Consider the following 18289-nt stretch of genomic DNA (forward strand, 5'->3'; position numbering starts at 1 on the left):
TGAGTGGACTTTCTGTGGTCTGGAATTTTCTTTGTGTTCTGAAGCCTTTAGAGCTGCAATGAAAACAGGCAAAACAGTGACATCTTCTGGCAGATTCCTAGGTCATATATGGGATCTGTGGGCTCTTACCTCACAATCCACAGGCAAATCAGAGCACTTGTTTGAGCCAGAAAACCCCAGACCACAGAAAATGTTAAAAGTTCAGTTTTTTTTGGGTGCAATTGAGCTCAGAAAACAAAAAAGAAACAGGAGAAATTACAAAAACATTTTTTTATGTCACGATATCCCTTTAAATGAAAAATCTAAAAATGTTCCCGTCCCTGGCTTTGTCCCTGGTTGTGTCTGAGCACGAAAATAGCGTTTGGTTGGTTTTCATCACCAAGTGTCACTGTTGTGCAGCCTAATACACACATGATGATTTTGGGTGCTACTGTCACAGCACAGTGACAGTAGCCTACAAACCTACAGTAGAGGGACCCCCACGCAGTAACTGTCATTTCTCAACCATTTCGGACATGGGGCGGCTCGCCGGAACCAGCCTGGCCCGCTGGGCCCGTTCCTGGGGGTCTGGATGTTCCGGAGACCCCCACACGGTGTAAACTCATTTCTTGACCATTTCGGAATTCGGACACAGGGCGGCTCGCCGGAACCGGGCCAGCACCCTGGGCGCGTTCCTGTGGTTGTGGGAGTTCCGGGGACCCACCAGGGACCCCCACACGGAGTTGCACCACTCACTTCACATGGGTGTGATTTTTCAAGAGCAGGAGCCTATAGCCACACAATAAATAGTAGCCAGGGGGGATTCATATTAATAATCTTTTTGTCCAGTATACTAGGCTTATATTAAAAAACAATCATTGAGACTTAGTTGGACGAACTGAACACACTGCTCGGTCTTTCTTTTATTAGTTCAATTGTCCAGCCACTTGGACCCCGCCGCCCCGCGCATCACAACAAGCGAGAAGTGAAGTCACAGCCCACCTGTCACCCAAATAGGAGCGACTAAAAATATCAGGCACTGCCACAATGTTGCTTCATCATGGGATCTGACCAATCCCTGCCCCAGCCGTTACCAGCACCAATCGCAACTCTTACCGCTATCCTTAGGATTAGAAAATAGTCTATGATTGTAGTTATGACACACGATGATATGGCATGGGTGGGTGTGCCATGGCCCGGGCGGGGGGTCTTTTATATAAAGCCCGTCGCCTGCTCCTCTCTCACTACTCAAAGTTTTAAACACAAGCTACAAACTAAACTCTTACCCACTGCGCCGTGCGTAAAACCCAACTGACCTGCAGCGAAACTCAACTCAAGCAGCGAATATATTTGCCAAGACACTGCAAATTAGAAGAAACAGCGGACCAGCCTTGCACAGCACACTGTAAATCGGATAATTGAATTCATCACTGCCTGCTCCTGACAGAAACTTGCTCCTTCGCAAGTACATCCGAAAAGAAGCCTCGATCGTTTTAAACTCCCGGAGAGTTTTTTTTTTTTTAACTTTCACCACCGAGTGCGCTCGCTTGGCAATAAGTGGCAACGACCCGCTAAAGTTCCTGCGGCACATTTTTCACACCTTGGTCTTAACTGCGGTATAAAAGTGGACACGGAAAACGCCACCATGATGAGCAACAACTACAACGACCAGGACCAGCTTCCTCCACAGTACTACCAGGAGACGGACTTCGGGGACGAGGACGACGAGATGCCCGCCACGGAGAAGGACCTGGCCGAGGACGCGCCGTGGAAGAAGATCCAGCAGAACACGTTCACGCGCTGGTGCAACGAGCACCTCAAGTGCGCAAACAAGAGCATCCAGGACCTGCAGAGGGACTTCGGTGACGGCCTGAAGCTGGTCGCTCTGCTGGAGGTCCTGAGTCAGAAGAAAATGTACAGGAAGTATCACACCAGGCCCAACTTCAGACAGATGAAGCTGGAGAACGTGTCCGTGGCCCTGGAGTTCCTGGACAGGGAGCACATCAAGCTGGTATCCATAGGTATGTTTTATTTTTATTTTATTTTATTTTTTATTTTTATAGGATATTAAATAAGGATAAGTAGTAATGGGAGTATGGCAGTGGTTTTCATTTCAACCCTTTTCATATTATTATTTTTTCAGCATTTCATCCACGGACTGGTAGCCTAGCAGTTGATGAGATTTAGACTTAATAAAGTTAAAACTAAAATAATTGTTATCGTTGGACAGGATGTTGTCCACAATTCAGTTCTCTAATTGTGTAGACTTCTTGTAAATGAAGTATAGGCTAATGCAGATGTGTAACAATAATGTAACTCTTGAGATTTTTGAACACTCAAAAGTGAAAGAACTAACTAGAAAAAGTGCCCTTCCGGGCACAGGTCTCCACCAGGTTATCCACAGATCCGTGCAGTTAGAGGTAAAAACACTTTTCGGCCAGTTATAGCGCCACCTTGAGGCTGAGTTGAAATTGTTCATGTGCCATTTCGTCCTCGGCCTAGTGGGAATGTGGGTGCACAATTTCACGGAAATCACGCGATGTGTTCATGATTTGCAGCATTTTGTTTGAAACTGAGCACTCCTGTGAACTTTGGAAGCCAATCTTAACCAATCAGGATGGAGTCTGATAAATCTGAAAGACCCGTTTCGTTGAATGGCTCTAGAGAGACTGTGTACCAATTTGCGTGATGTTTGGACAAAATCTGTAGGTGTACTGTGCAAAAACTTGTTTTGCACAAAGCGGCCTCCTGGTGGCGCTATAACAGGCCGTTCTGGAAAGTTTGGGGCAGAGGTTCATGGTTGGCATCCAGGGAGTGTGTGTGCAAAATATGGCATCGAAAAACTTGTTTTGCACAAAGCGGCCTCCTGGTGGCGCTATAACAGGCCGTTCTGGAAAGTTTGGGGCAGAGGTTCATGGTTGGCATCCAGGGAGTGTGTGTGCAAAATATGGCATCGACCGGGTTAACGGTGGCCGAGATTAGCTGTTCACGGACACACGGACACACGGACACACGGACACACGGACACACGGACGGACGGAGTGCAAAACATACTCTCCCCACATGCCTTCGGCCTGGTGGAGACAATAAAGGTCCATTTGGTTACAAACTCTCCATCATTTAGCTGGGGACCATCTTGAACCCCCTCAAGGACCACTGGTGGTCCCCGGACCACTGGTTGTAAACCACTGGAGTATGGGACTAACTAACCAGCTATTTCAGTAGTGGCCTCATTGGTAATTGACTAATTGTAGACCTTCTACAATAAATCGAACAGTTTATGAATAAGTAGGCCATTCTCAGTACCATACACAGAGTAGGCCTACATCCATTTGTCCTCAAATTCAAACTATACAACAGCTGTTTGTCTGGTGTGATTGATTGAATTAAGTATGTTTAACAGTTTGCAGAATTAGGCTACAGTACATTTCAAGCACAACTGTGGACGACACCATGAAGCATTACACTTGTTTACAATAGGGTCCACCATTTTGAATTCATCATACAAAGCAAAGCAAGTTGTGGTCACTATAGTGGTCAGGCCACTGGTCAGCATCTCTGACTCTGTATGGTGCATTTACGTAGCGCCTTTATCCAATGCACTTTACATAGATTGTGCATTACATTCACCCATTCACACACACATTCATACACCGAAGGCAGCGGAAACCATGCAAGGCACCAACCTAGGAGGTGTTCAGAGTCTTGCTCAAGGGCACTTCAACACTAACTCTGGGGGAGCCCGGGTTCGAACTGGCAACCTTGCGGTTACCATCCGGCCACTCTACGCCTGAGGCACTGCTGCCCCTGTCTTTCACAGAAAGTCTGTCGGTCTACATGGCTGCATGAGCTGAGTCAGATATGGAAACACAGGAAACAATGACACCAGAGTGCCATTTAGATCACTGGTTAATTTCAGACAGTCAATGCCCGGTTTACGAGGCCTAGTTGGGCATATATCAAAATACATGATTTTACTCTGTGACTGCGGTGGTTGGGTGACAAACTTTACACTGGAAAGTGGAAATTCCCTAGGGCAGTGTTAATTAGAATGTATGCAAGACAAGCACTCGACTCTGTTATATACATGTGTGCGAGTGCACGCACGCACACACACACACACGCACGCGCGCGCGCGCCGCAGGTTGCAATCACACCTCAGTGAAGGTCAGTGGTGTCAGGCCACAGATCAAGGAGCTGCCGTATACTGTAGTTGACAGCCACTCTCACTTCACTAAAGCTCTCCAGACATAGTAGTGTAACCAGAGCATCCTGGATGGCACGTTAATGTCACTTAACACAAGAGTATAAAATGCCCTTCCTGCTGCCTACAATTCCCATAATCCCACATTAGGAGGAAGAACTTGTGATCTTGCAGTTCTGTTCTTTTTTGGCTATATTGTTCCACACAGAATGTGGATTCTAGGGTTCAAGTGGTGAAAGTGCCAACATTAGAAGGCTACACAGTACACAGTAATAACAGAACATGTGTTTTGAGGTCAGGATACAGTAAATCAGGATCAGGATAGAGTATTGTCTGCTTATTAAAGAGCATTAGAATGTTGGTCAGCTGTTGTATAAGTAGGGCATGCGCATGCATCAAGTGAGTGGCAAGTCAATAAGTGGCAACGTTATACTTTAACGACGTCTAATGCAATCATATACCTTTCTGTCTGGATGTATGAGCTGTCAAGGCCAGAAAGGATAGTTTTTTGCCACTCAGGCGTTCCCACATAACCTCCGAGTATGATGATGATATCATGCGCATACCCTCTATTCCAAGGTTTCATTTTCACTGAATGACTGAGGATTAGCTATAGATCAAGTTTGCACTGCTATCATCTGCACTGCAGTGTCAATACACTGCATTGGTGTATGTCTGTATTGGTGTATGTCTGTATTAGTGTGTAATAGAGAGAACAGTACTGTATGTCAGCACTAGGGGCTGCTGTATTGCATTACTGGGAATATACCATATACTGGGTATACACTGGTAGTAGGTGCATACATAGCGTGTGTGTGAGGGTGCTTTGTATACCTCCCATATCTCTGAGGAGATCCGAATTGCACGGCGACGTGGTGGATAACTGAAGAGTTATGACTGCTAATCAGTCAGCCGCGGATAGATAGATAGACCCCTGCCCCATATTTCATGCAGAATAGTTATTAAAATTCTGACAGTGAAGCCTGCGGTTCCAGTGACTGATGATCCAACCACACACTCGGGTGAAATTCCCGGTGTGGTCGAGGCTTTTTAGCAGAGCCCTGTGAAGGCGACACGGTGCGTCCCATACATCACGTGCAGTGCAGAGCGTCTGACTGTGTGCCATCTGAACATGTCTCCTCTGCGCTCAACCAGCCCCTCAATCGGGAGTGTCCCGCTGCTGCGTGGTGTTCCCCCAAAGGTGTCCTGAACTAACTGTCCAGGACAAATCTCCCACCGCCAGGAGAGGCTCCCCGCTGGCCTAGTGGTCTTGGCGCATACCACATACAGTATATATATGCCTGACAGTGTGTCGCGGGTTCGAGTCCAAATCCCGGCAACCTTTGCTGCATGCGTGTCATTCCCAGTCTCTCTCTCTCCCTGTTTCCTGTCTATCTTCACTATATCCTATCAATTAAGGCAGAAAGCAAAAAAAAGAAGAGAGAAACGTTAGGCGAAGCCGCGAAGGCGTGCTCTACTCAGGGGGGAGTCTTTATACTATAGTCTCAATAGCATGGGTGCAGATTCTTGAAGATACATACATAGAACAAGGAATATCGGACTCTCTTGAGTATAGTTTCTTATTAACTTGTTTTATTTTCTTATTAACTTCTCAATGTGGGGTCCGGGGACCCCCAGGGGTCCTTGAGGGAGTTCTAGGGGATCGCCAGCTAAATGATAGTTTGGAACCAAATGGACCCTTATGGGTCTGTAACTCTAAGAGTGTATACACTTGTATTTGCATTTGTACACTCTTAGAGTTAAATTAACATTGATTTAAAAAAAAAAAAAATGGGATCCCAGAGAACGAAATGCCATTGAATGGGGGTCCGTAGACTAATCCATGTCAATTTGGGGGTCCTTGACATGACAAAAGTTTGGGAACCACATGTCTTAGAGAGGATGGGATGTGTCTGGCAGAGGGAGGGGCATCTGGCCAAATGTATCCGCATTCACAACTGCACAGCTGATGGAAACGGTACACCATATACATATAGGCATTGACATTCTCCATATAGGAAACATAGCAGGCCTTAGACTATAGATAGATAACATATTAATCCCCAGAGGGGAGGAATTCGAGGTGTTACAGTTAAAGTTATACAGGTACAAAAGTGTGTATTTTGAAACATAAAAGAGAAATATATACAATAATATATCCTAAAGAGTTTGCTTTTCCTAACAGGGCATGTTTTGTGAGTCACCACAACACAGTTTCGGCCGTGAAATCATCACTGGCCTGTTTAAAAAAAAAAGTGTCACAAAGTGTAACCAGAGACTGTTTATTGGACGTCTGTTGGACCACACGTCCTAAAAGTCAGAGATGGATGGATCAAAAACCCACACTGTGCCACGCTGGCCACCCACCTGCCTGTGCCAGTCAAACTGTGACACATCAAACACAGCGCAAACATCTAAATGTTTTACCCACTGCATTCATATCGAATTGGTAACTCTATAACCAGCCAACGTTATTATTGCTCTCAGGGAGATCATAGTATTTCATAAGTGTGATTGGGGATGGGTCTGGAAGTGGGAGCTATCCTTAAAATATCCGAACTGCAAAATATATTAGTCCCTGATTTACACACACACACACACACACACACACACACACACACACACACACACACACACACACACACACACACACAGCCTCAGCTGTTTCTGCCTACAGTGTTACATTGTGACTGAATGACATAATGTCAGGTTGGATCACATCATTTCAGTGACTCGTCATCCTCCTCATTCAATTTGCACAGAAAATAGATTATTATTGTTATTATTACAGCCAAGAGCCAATGCAATTGACAAAATTTAGGCTTTTTAAAAGTCAACTTGATGTATGTATACGATTACTCATATTGCTCTGAGTGACACCCCTCAAAAAAGTTCCAACTCCTGCCTGCACAGAACCAATTTAATTTAAATCCCATCTCTGTGTCGACAATACTTCCACAGACAGCAAAGCCATCGTGGACGGGAACCTGAAGCTGATCCTGGGTCTGATCTGGACTCTCATCCTCCACTACTCCATCTCCATGCCCATGTGGGACGACGAGGATGACGAGGAGGCCAAGAAGCTGACGCCCAAGCAGCGACTTCTGGGCTGGATCCAGAACAAGGTGCCCCAGCTGCCCATCAAAAACTTCAACAAGGACTGGAGGGACGGCAAGGCCCTGGGAGCCCTCGTGGACAACTGTGCCCCCGGTAAGAACCCCCACCTCCAACACCTCCACTTCAATTACTGTTGGGCTGTTAGGGGCAGTTGATAAACCCGTGCAGACCCCTTAAAAAGGGTGCCTATGCGATTTTCACTTTAATCCGTCCAAACCTGAGGCAATCACCATCATGACATTAAAGTTGACGATTAATTGTCATTGCGAAATAATTAACCATTTGAACGTGTTGTTTTAAATCAAATTGCGTTTTATTTCCTTTAATACACGATGCAAAGTTTTTGTGAGCTTGTGTCTGCTATGTTCGCAATTCATGAGAGATCTTTTCCCCAAAATAGGGACTCCAGGTTGAGGCTTAGAAGAGCATGAACAACGATGTGGAATTATTTATGGAAATATGGCATTTCTGTTAATGTCATCCAGGTGTTTTTATGCAGATGAAAGGAAGGGAACAATTCTAACCATTATGTCAAAAAGTAATTGTGATTAGGGGAAAAAGGCAGTTACAGTATGTAATACCCTAATTGTGACAGGCTTATGCACCTCACAGAGCAGTGGTTCTCAACCAGTGGTCCGGGGACCACCAGTGGTCCTTGAGGGGGGGTCCCAGGTTGTCCCCAGCTAAATGATGGAGAGTTGGTAACCAAAAGGGAGGAGCGAGCTTAGGTCTCTCTAAGGACGAGAGGTTATAAATGCTGACTCAAGGATCAGGTTTCTGCGGCTCGTTAAGAGAGACTACTGTATACCGTCGTTTACAATTGGTCGCCATGGAGTCCAGGGTCAGGCATGTGCCAGCCGACGAATCTGATACCGTATCACCTTCTCTCCGGAGAATTTCTCTCCTTCTCTCCCTGTCTACAAGATGAGAGATATGCTGCACTCACGCACGTACGCACATGTACGCACGCACATCCAAACCCAGGTTTGGATGTCAGCCAGACTAATCCGTCTCTGGAGAGCAGGTAGTGTCAGTATGCGTATACACTATGTGTTACTTATGCGGCTGCCCCAGGCGGGGATGTCTCTCTCTGTCAGCTGTCCGAACAATGACTGAAGTGCTCACTCCGTCTCTCTGTCTCTCCGGTCCGGGCTCGGAGGCCCAAGCCATGTGGCTTTAACGTTTATAGCCTCAGAGTCAGCACCACTCAACAACACCCCCAAATTTGGGCACCATTCCTCCTCTTCGTGTCCAGGGAGGGATGGGAGGGATGCTTGTTTGGCACCGTCTCACGAAGTAGAGCGATCTGTCACACAGAGCGTATAGGGTGCCTGTGACACACACACACACACACACACACACACACACACACACACACACACACACACACACACACACACACACACGACGCAATTCCGTTTTGTTTTTTTAGCGAGAGACGTCTCTTGGCTTTGCCTCTCAGAGACAAAGGTGCAGATACAGACTAATGAGCACTGTGTTTATACGAGCCAATGATCTGAGCTGAAACATCGTTTAAACACTGCGCTCAGTGTGCTGCACCATACAAGGTTGTGATGTCTTCATGTGGTCTTGTACAGACACCATTAGGGGGAAAAAAAGCTTATAAAGCTGCAAATTAGATAACCCAATTAGATAACGCAAGCTGCAAATGAGATAACCCATTAATCCATTGAGACCTGAGACCAGATACTACAAAGGTCTTCTAAAAGTTTTCTGAAAAACCTGTTTCTATGTCAGTGGTTCTCAAACTATTTCATGTCAAGGACCGCCAGAATTATCTGTATTTGTCTGTGGACCCCATCTGAAAATATATTGTCCCAGGGACCCCCCCCAGAGGCTAACATTTGAGTTAAAAGCGTTGAAATAATATATATTCAAAGATTTTCACACATTTTCACTATAAATAGCAGAACTTCTATTTTTCCAACAGCTAAAGTTTAAAATACTGGTTAAAGTGGTTAAAGGAGAATTCCATGCTAAAATGCTTTCTTATCTTTCTTACCTTTCTTTGTAGTTGTTACGTCCCCACCAAAGAGGTCCAGGTGTATTTTTGTGCAAAAACTCCTTATTGGCTATTTTCCCTACCATAAGCCCTCAATGAATTGCATTGCATTGAATGGGAATTGAATGGGGCTATGGGGTGTTATGCTAGTTTGCTTATTTCCATCGAAATAAGTAGTAAAGTGTGCCGCTTGGGATATTATTTACATTATGAAGAGAGGATATATACAAAGAAATTATAATTTTGAGTGATGGAAATAAGCGAATTAGCACAACACCCCATAGCCCCATTCAATTCCCATTCAATTCAATGCAATTCATTTAGGGCTTATGGTAGGGAAAACAGCCAATAAGGAGCTTTTGCACAAAATAACACCTGGACCTCTTTGGTGGGGACGTAACAACTACAAAGAAAGGTTAGAAAGCCTTTTAGTATGGAATTCTCCTTTAAATGACAAAGCAACACCTAAATGGGTTAATATTACATGAAGAGACTGGGGCTTTCCTCTAAACTTGACATCACAACTAATTGAAACGCGATAATCCCTTGTGGTGGGAATAAATCATTTCAAAAGTCATCCCTTTTGGACGGCTTTAAGTATCACAAAAGTCCCCTGCTGTCTATTGATAAAGTAACATGACATACAGTACATTATAGTCCAATTCTCTTTATAGCAGAAATATGTAAGCGCCGTCTCAAATCCACTGTTTGCGCTCTACTACAGTAGCCACTAGTATCATGTCAGTATTAATTGGATAATGGTGTCCAGTGTCGTGCTATGGGGCCTTTTGAGTGAGTGAACTCTCTTCATTGCTAACGCTAATCCAATTTAGGTATTAGCAGGGTGAAGGGGTTTAGCCGTGGGGTTTTGGCCCATGCATGCAGACAGTTGTCATTGCTGTTATTGCGTGAGAGGGAGAGTCGTAGTGGAAAGTGCCAAGGTGTCTGTGCCACCCTGGAACAGAGAGCATTGTGGGTAGACTCAAGGTGTTGCGGAGATAGTAGTGACAGGCTCAGGGGTGTCTTATTAATAGCTACAGCAATGCAACAGGTTTCATCAGCTTGCATGGAATTGTTTTGTGAGCCCGGCCTGTTTGTCATTGGCTGAATTTGCTGTCTTTCTTTCTTTCTTTCTTGCTGATAGGGTTGTGTCCTGACTGGGCAGAATGGGATCCTAACCAGCCTGTGGAGAATGCCAGAGAGGCCATGCAGCAGGCGGACGACTGGCTTGGTGTGCCACAGGTAAGATGGACACCTATAGAACAGACGTAAGGTCCGCACAGGCGCACACTGGGTAATGCTCCAAATTGATTGATTGATTGATTGATTGATTGATTGATTGGAAGTGTTTAAGTTTCTTACACCATATAGTGGACATTACATTGCAAGCCTCTTAGCTCTTCATCAGATGAAGATGTATACCTAAACACAGTTCATAACAATGGTCATCCCAGCACTGCACTGCCTTGCTGGCCGTCAGTCTCTTTTAACAGTTTGACTGTTTTTTACGATTAACCCGCATTTTAATCAACCCCCCTTCACTGCCGAGATTGTTGTATTACCTTTAGAGCATACGCTGAATTATTTGGGCTTTTAATCCGCGAAAATCCATCAAAAAAAGCTCCCGTGGTTTGTTATGATCTGTGTGTAGCATCCACCATCTTGGTGCACCCGGAAGACGCACACAAGATTGGTTTCAATGAGGCGTTGCAACCAATGCATTTCCATTGGCCTCAATTTCCCAGAAGCCCTAGCAGCCCACAGCATGTGACGATTTCCGGTTTCGTCATCACAGCGAAGCCATCCAGTCTCATACTCCGCGACGAAGACGGATTTTCTTTTGATTCATTACATTACGGCGGATTAAACACATAAAACAAAAGGCGGGTATGTCCGATACGGCAGCGACATTAACCTGGAGTAATCCATTCGCGGCACGGAAACTGTTAAGAAAGAAAACGCTCACCTTGTTCTATAGGTGCCGGTCAGTGTTTATATGTACAACCTTTCACCGGAGCTAAAGTGTTCTTCTTCCTGTATCAGTGTCTTTTTATGCATACTGTATACATACAGGAGAAATCAAATGACATTTATTCATATCCATATTTACTTTGCTGTCCCAAAGGTCCCCATCATTTGCATGTAGTATTTTCCACATCACTAGGATGTGTACGAAATAATGAAATATTACACCTTCAGAGGCAATACACATGTGTAATAATATGCTTGTGCTCACCTGAATAACAAACAGAACAAACCCACCGCATGTTACCATTGCGAGGGTGTTTACCCTAACACGGGGGTTCATAATAGCTATCCTCTGTGAGGCATTACATTGGTGACATAGCTGAGAGGTGTGTGTCATTGCTGTGTTGACTCGGGGGGCGGGCTGGATTCCAAGGGGTCGGTGAAAGGGGATGTGGCAGAGGTCCGCATGGCTCAGACTAAATCCCTGCTGGCTGGCTTACCGAGAGCAGCGGCCGTTAACCCACGCCGTTGTGTCGTTAAATATAGACAGAGAGCAGCGTGGCTTTATACCCTGCTGTGTGACAGAGAGGGAAACTAGCCCAGAACAGGCAGAGAGAGCGAGTGCGCGCGAGAGAGAGAGAGAGAGAGAGAGAGAGAGAGAGAGAGAGATGAGCGAGTGGGAAATAAGATGGTTTAATCCATGCTAAATGCCATTCTGCAATGCTTGACAGGAGAAATTTGTACACAGAGTCAACCAAGCTTACATGTTTAGAGAGGACCACATTTCACGCTAGAGATGCTTGCCTCATTGGCCTGACTGACTCCCACCAGAGCCTCCCTCCCTCACCTCCTCTTGCTAAACTTAGCCGTGCTATACAGCCTGTGAGGAGAATCATTTAAAAGGGAATGAACTGCCCATAAAGATAAGCAAACAAATCATTTTTGAGCGGTGCCTCCGCTCCATTATGGAGCTATGTGTGTCCGTATGTCTGTCCGTATGTCTGTCTCTGTGTCCGAGCACGGAAAGCTGCCACACCTAAAGTGGCCAGTACAGTACAGTACAGTACAGCACAGAATAAAGTGGCACAGAGTACACTACAGTACGAGCCCTGGGCCGTTCCTGGGGCTCTGGATGTTCCAGACCCCCACACGGACCCCCGGGGACCCCTACATGGTAACTGTCATTTTTCGACCGTTTCGGACACGGGTGGCTCGCCGGAACCCTGGGCGCGTTCCTGGGGGTCTGGATGTTCCAGGGACCCCCGCACAGTACACTACAATACAGTACAGAGCACAGTACAGTAACTATAACAATAAATGTATAGTTGCACCGATAAAACCCTTACGCCTGCCAGCGATGCTAGCAAGTAGAATACATGTTTTTCAATGAGACTGGCCTGATGTACCGCGAGCGTGCAGCGATGTCGTCCATCCTCCTATATTCGCTCGCGGAGTCTCTATTTGAGCGAGGTTTCCCAAACACTTTGGTTGAGATCTACAAAAACGTATTTTTTTATGTCACGATCCCTTTAATTATACATATTTTTTACTCATATTCCAGGTGATTGCCCCCGAAGAGATAGTGGATCCAGATGTAGACGACCATTCAGTCATGACGTACCTGTCCCAGTTCCCTAAGGCCAAGCTGAAGCCTGGCGCTCCCCTCAAAAACAAACAGCTCTTCCCCAACATGGTCAAGGCATATGGACCCGGTAAGTGCTCAAAACACACAGGTTATAGAGCACCGAAGTCTGACGTCACTTTCAGTAGAGGGCGTCTGTCCCCAGGTTCATGTATTTGTTTAGTTGCATTGAAATCCCCATTGAGGCGATTTGAGATCGCCTCATATAACAACTGTGTTTGAAAAATGAACATGTCACCCCGGCCGCTTCACTCATATGGATATGAAGAATCAACTGACTGAGAGAAAACGCTAATGTTACTGCTACTGAATTAGTTAGATTTTCGCTAGAAGCAGACTGTATCATATATGAGTGACTGACTGTTGCAAACGATACAGAGACACCTCCCTGACAATAACGCCGAGACAGCTTGTTTATTTTTGGACCACAACGCTTATAGTAGACGATATTAAGATCACCCCATGTTATTCTCCATAGAGAAATCACTTCCGCGAACCAGGGGAATCGTCGGGATGAGCGAGTTACGTCAGGACTTCGGTGCTCTATTGTACTCAATCGTTGCACAAGTACAGTTTGTCGATATAATACAAGGTTTAAGACAGTGGGATACACAGGATAACCTTTTGGCCAGCTCCTCTCTCCTTTAGTCCCTTTGTAACTGCAATGTTCCTGCTTTCAGTGTAAATTCCACACAAGTCTCGACCCCTTTCTTCTTCTCTCTCTCTCTCTCTCTCTCTCTCTCTCTCTCTCTCTCTCTCTCTCGTCTCTCCCATTCCCATCTTCCCATTCCCTAAAGGAGAAAATCCTTTGCACATAATAGTTTGTGTAGCACTAGCACCACCACTCTTATGGCTTTGTATTTCCTACCATAGGTATTGAACCTGAGGGTAACAAGGTGCTGAAACCAGCTGTGTTCACCGTGGAGACTGTGGAGGCAGGGAGTGGCGAGGTGCTGGTGTATGTGGAGGACCCAGAGGGATACAAAGAGGAGGTACTAGGCTGTTCTGCCCGGCCGATACGGATGAAAAAACACTCGTCCAGCGATATGCTTAAATTACGCAGTTCTCAGTCGCCACGACTGATTTCAGTCATTTGGATTCCATAGAAGCAATCAGTGTGTCTTCTGTGAAAGCATTACTGCACATCGGAAATGCTGCGACATGTCGTGATTGGCTATTTTCGGTCATCAGTTATTTTAAGATGAAAGAGTATTTGAAAGAGCAATAGAATACAAATTTAGAAGCATCTTCCAGAAACATGAATAGTCTCAGAAATAGAAGCATCTTCCAGAAACATGAATAGTCTCAGAAATAGAAGCATCTTCCAGAAACATGAATAGTCTCAGAAATAGAAGCATCTTCCAGAAACATGAATAGTCTCAGAAATGTCATAAAAGCAACCTTAATGCCTCAAATCAAATGTGATTTCTTCAGCTGGTTCGGTCACTTGCAAATGCAGTGTGAACGGTCGCGGCCAAAATTTGAGAAATAAATCAGATTTGAATCAGATTTGACTGGATGTGACTGTATAGTCTAAATGGGGCCTAAGTTCAACGGTATGTAAATGACTTTTGATCTGACATGCCTTGTTCTCCATACAGGCTAAAGTGAAGCCCAACAAAGATAAACATGGAACATACACCGTTACCTATGTGCCCAAGGTGGAGGGGGTTCACAGGGTAAGAAACCGCTGCCACCAATTCATTTCTACAACAACGAAAAATCTCCTCCCAATAATGACAAGCAGCTCTTGGATTTGAACGCAATGTCAAAGCTCTTTTGCATGATGCGTCCTCCTCCCCATATAGGTGAAAGTGTTGTTCGCTGGTCAGGACATTGACAAGAGCCCCTTCACGGTGAACGTGTCGAAGGACGTAGGGGATCCAAGCAAGGTCCACGCCAGAGGACCAGGCCTGGACGCCACAGGAAACCTGGCCAACAAGCCCACTTACTTTGACATCTATACAGCCGGTGAGTAGGCAGAGTACAGTACGATCAACACACACAGGGACTCAGAGATGTTAAAGAATCATAACCGGGGTTGACATGGTGCTATATCCCATTCCCCGCTTTTGACGTAGATCTACGTCATTACAAATAGTCTGGCCCCCTGCCTTTTTTCCATTGTTGCGTACCACAATGGAAAAAAGCCTGCCGGCTTTCTTGTGACTGTATCCGTTTGAATGAATTTCAATTAAGTCTTCAATCAATCAATCAATCAATCAATCAGATCTACGGCAAATTATATTTTATAGTGTTTATGATCGATAGTGTAGTAATGCTTTAGCATTGGGTTGCTACAGTATAGGTGATGGTCTAAGCAGAAAAAAAGCGTCCAACCTGATCGGCGCGTGCATCCACGCGCACTGTTTCTGTTCCTTTCAAATGCATTTCTGGTCAAAACAAGATTTATTCGACGGCCCTTAGCCAATAGCCCATGGTCGCGGTAATCCTTTGTGGTCTCCAGGCGATAGACGTATATCCGATGCGGATCGGATATACGTATTGGAAAATACTGGCTGGTGGTACGGGTGAATTAATTAATTAACGCTGGCGTTTAATTCTGTGTTTGTGTGATAGCTGATCCGGTCATTTCTTTGCTCAGGTGCCGGTAACGGTGACGTGAGCGTTGTGATCGTGGACCCTCAGGGCAGGAAGGACACGGTGGAGCTCGTCCTGGAGGACAAGGGGGACAGCGTTTTCCGATGCACGTACTGTCCCATGGTGGAGGGCCCCCACACCGTCCATGTGCTGTTTGCCGGGCAGGAGATCCCCCGGAGCCCGTACAGTGTAAACATCGCCGAAGGTGAGCCCCCCTTTAGAGTGTCCAGGGGACACTATATTTCCACACTCACTCCAGAGGCCCGGAACCTCTTTTTCTCTGTATTTTAACTTTTTTCATAATAAATGCCCTTCTTCTATTCTAACAAAAATATCCGATCTGGGCCGCAGTTTGAGCTTGTATATCGGCTATTTTGTTTTGCTATTTTTAATTGGAATCCTGAAAAGTTAGTAATATTTATGTTAACCTTATGAACTTAAATACAATACATTGTACATAAAAAAGACAATAACATTTTAATACTAGTCATTAAGCTACTAATGTAGACTGAAGTAATTAAAGTGGGTTATGATTGCATGTTTGGAATTGTAACAGCCGAAATTTATAATATATCCGTATTCCGATATTAACCTACGGGACCGATTAAATGAAGGTGGGGGTCCTCCGGCCACCAGTTCTATGCTTTAGATGACTGTCAGTCGGTACTGGGGACAACACACTGAGCTAGCATTTAACCCCACTCCCCCACTTCACCACCCATTTGTCCGTTTCTAGCTCCACCTGTCGCTCCTCCACCCGGAGCCCCCCCTGTGCAGATAATCCCTCAGACAGTGTGCGCCCCTCCCGGAGTGAAGGGCGCTGCTCACCCTCCCAAAAGTGGCCGACCACGACCAAGTTAGTATATGGTCTGCTGGGATGGAACCCGTGCCTTTTTGCTCGTGCGGACATGCTAGCCGCCGGGCCCCAGCCTCAACCACTCTCTCTATGCTCTGCCCTGCACCTAGTATGTTTCCTCCGAATGAGGTCGCTCCCATGCATCGTCTGGGTTCCGTGCTGTGCTTATGGTCGCCTGCTCCCATGCATCGTGCATCATGTATACATGATCAAGCTATAGCTTGATGTTAGTTTCAGCCTGCTCCCGTGCAGCATGTGTAGCTCGATGTTAGTTTCAGGTGATGATTTCAGAGAACGGCGGGGTGAGGTGAGGTGATGTGTAGTAGTGTGCAGTGATTCCCAACACTGGTGCTTGCTAGTTTTATACTACTGCTGGATACTGTAGTTGCACCTTAAAAAGCTGCCGTCCATAATTTTGGGAATTTGATTTTAAGTTTGTTAAATGTATTCGATTCAATTCAAAGGAGCTTTATTGGCATGAGAAAACATATGTTTACATTGCCAAATCAAGTGTCAAAATATAATAAAAAAAACTGTTGGAAATGGGGAAAGTACAGTATATACAGTTGGAGGAGGTACAGCATTTTGTAAACAGAGCTATGTCACATTGCGTCATTCATTTATTAATTTGGGACAAATACTGTAGTTTTATATATGAGATATATGAGATTTAAGATGTGTATAGCAGCTCTGTTTACATGTGCTGTAGGTCTAGCAGTCTACTTGGTACAGATTTAATTCACTCACTATAAGCCAGCAGTTCAAGGACCAGAGTTGGGAACAGTTGGAGTTTGTCAGAGTTTGCATTTGTGACCAGTCTGATATGATTGTGCTGTTGTGCTCTTTTATTCTTTGGCATTGATTTCCGAGTATGAATCATTCCATGTACTGCGATGCCTGCTATATCTGCATTTCTGTCACAACAGTTTGGTTTGAGCAGTTTCATAGGCTATAGGCCTACCGCATACAGCTTTAAAGGTTTCGTGACATTATTTTTCATTTATTTTTGTTTTTATTCTAGGTTTTATGACCTTAATTAGGCCTACACCCCAAAAACCTGAACTTTGAACATTCAGTGGATTTTCTCTGGTCTGGGATTTTCTCTGTGTCTGTGAAGTGGTTAGAAAATACCATTGGTCCGATATCTCAAACCCTCACCCTAACCCTAACCTCCCACGGGGCAGCACACCTAAACCTAACCTTAACCCTCTCCCAACCCTTAACGCACCCCTCACCAACCTTAATCCAGTCGGACTAATACTATGTCTAACCAAAACCTAAAAAAAACTACAAAAACCTTTTTTTAAATGTCACAATCCCTTTAATGCCAGTCGACTCTATAGTCTCTCGTTTGCAGATGATGATGCTTGATGAGTGATTTTCAGTCTCTTGGGTCAATCTAGACTCCCGTTTGAACGAAACATCACATCGATGCTGCTAATGCCGCCATCATCAACCAATGGCTACTGTTGGCCTGTTATCTCTCTAATACAACGTTTCTCCATTTAATTATTCCAATCATTACTTTTTTACAGCCACCAACAACAACGCGTGCCGAGCCTCGGGCAGAGGCCTGCAGCCCAAAGGGGTGAGGGTGAAAGAGGTGGCCGACTTCAAGGTGGACACCAAGGGAGCCGGCAGTGGAGAGCTCCAAGTCTCTGTGAGAGGGCCAAGTGAGTCTTTCTGCTGTCCCGTCTTCCTCTCAACCAGTGGTCCGGGGACCACCGGTGGTCCTTGAGGGTGGTCCAACTTCCAGGTGGTCCCCAGCTAAATTATGGAGAGTTTGTGTAACCAAATGGACCCTTAATAGATCTTTGACTCTTGAGAGTGTAAAATGGCTCTCAAGTGTTACATTTTTGTTAAACATCTGCATTACTTAATTTACAAGAAGTCTACACA

At 45.3% G+C, this 18289-nt stretch overlaps 1 protein-coding gene across 2 annotated transcripts in view; it reads left to right on the forward strand.

Moving 5' to 3' along the window:
- The first annotated feature begins 1149 nt into the window (after nucleotides 1-1149).
- LOC310857777 (filamin-C-like) overlaps nucleotides 1150-18289 on the forward strand; it is a 47248-nt gene continuing 30108 nt past the window's right edge. Inside the window, exons 1-10 of one of the 2 annotated variants that reach the window (XM_083763654.1) lie at nucleotides 1150-2000; nucleotides 7145-7393; nucleotides 10468-10565; nucleotides 12853-13003; nucleotides 13807-13925; nucleotides 14535-14612; nucleotides 14742-14904; nucleotides 15539-15739; nucleotides 16271-16390; nucleotides 17926-18063. In XM_083763654.1, the coding sequence (XP_083619780.1) occupies nucleotides 1625-2000; nucleotides 7145-7393; nucleotides 10468-10565; nucleotides 12853-13003; nucleotides 13807-13925; nucleotides 14535-14612; nucleotides 14742-14904; nucleotides 15539-15739; nucleotides 16271-16390; nucleotides 17926-18063 (1693 nt within the window). In that variant the 5' untranslated portion in view covers nucleotides 1150-1624. The remainder of the gene's footprint in view (nucleotides 2001-7144; nucleotides 7394-10467; nucleotides 10566-12852; nucleotides 13004-13806; nucleotides 13926-14534; nucleotides 14613-14741; nucleotides 14905-15538; nucleotides 15740-16270; nucleotides 16391-17925; nucleotides 18064-18289) is intronic. The other variant, XM_083763655.1, reaches the window with a different exon arrangement.

This window comes from Protomyctophum parallelum (genome assembly GCF_964188405.1).
Source record: "Protomyctophum parallelum genome assembly, chromosome: 4".
NCBI classification, from domain to species: Eukaryota; Metazoa; Chordata; class Actinopteri; order Myctophiformes; family Myctophidae; genus Protomyctophum; species Protomyctophum parallelum.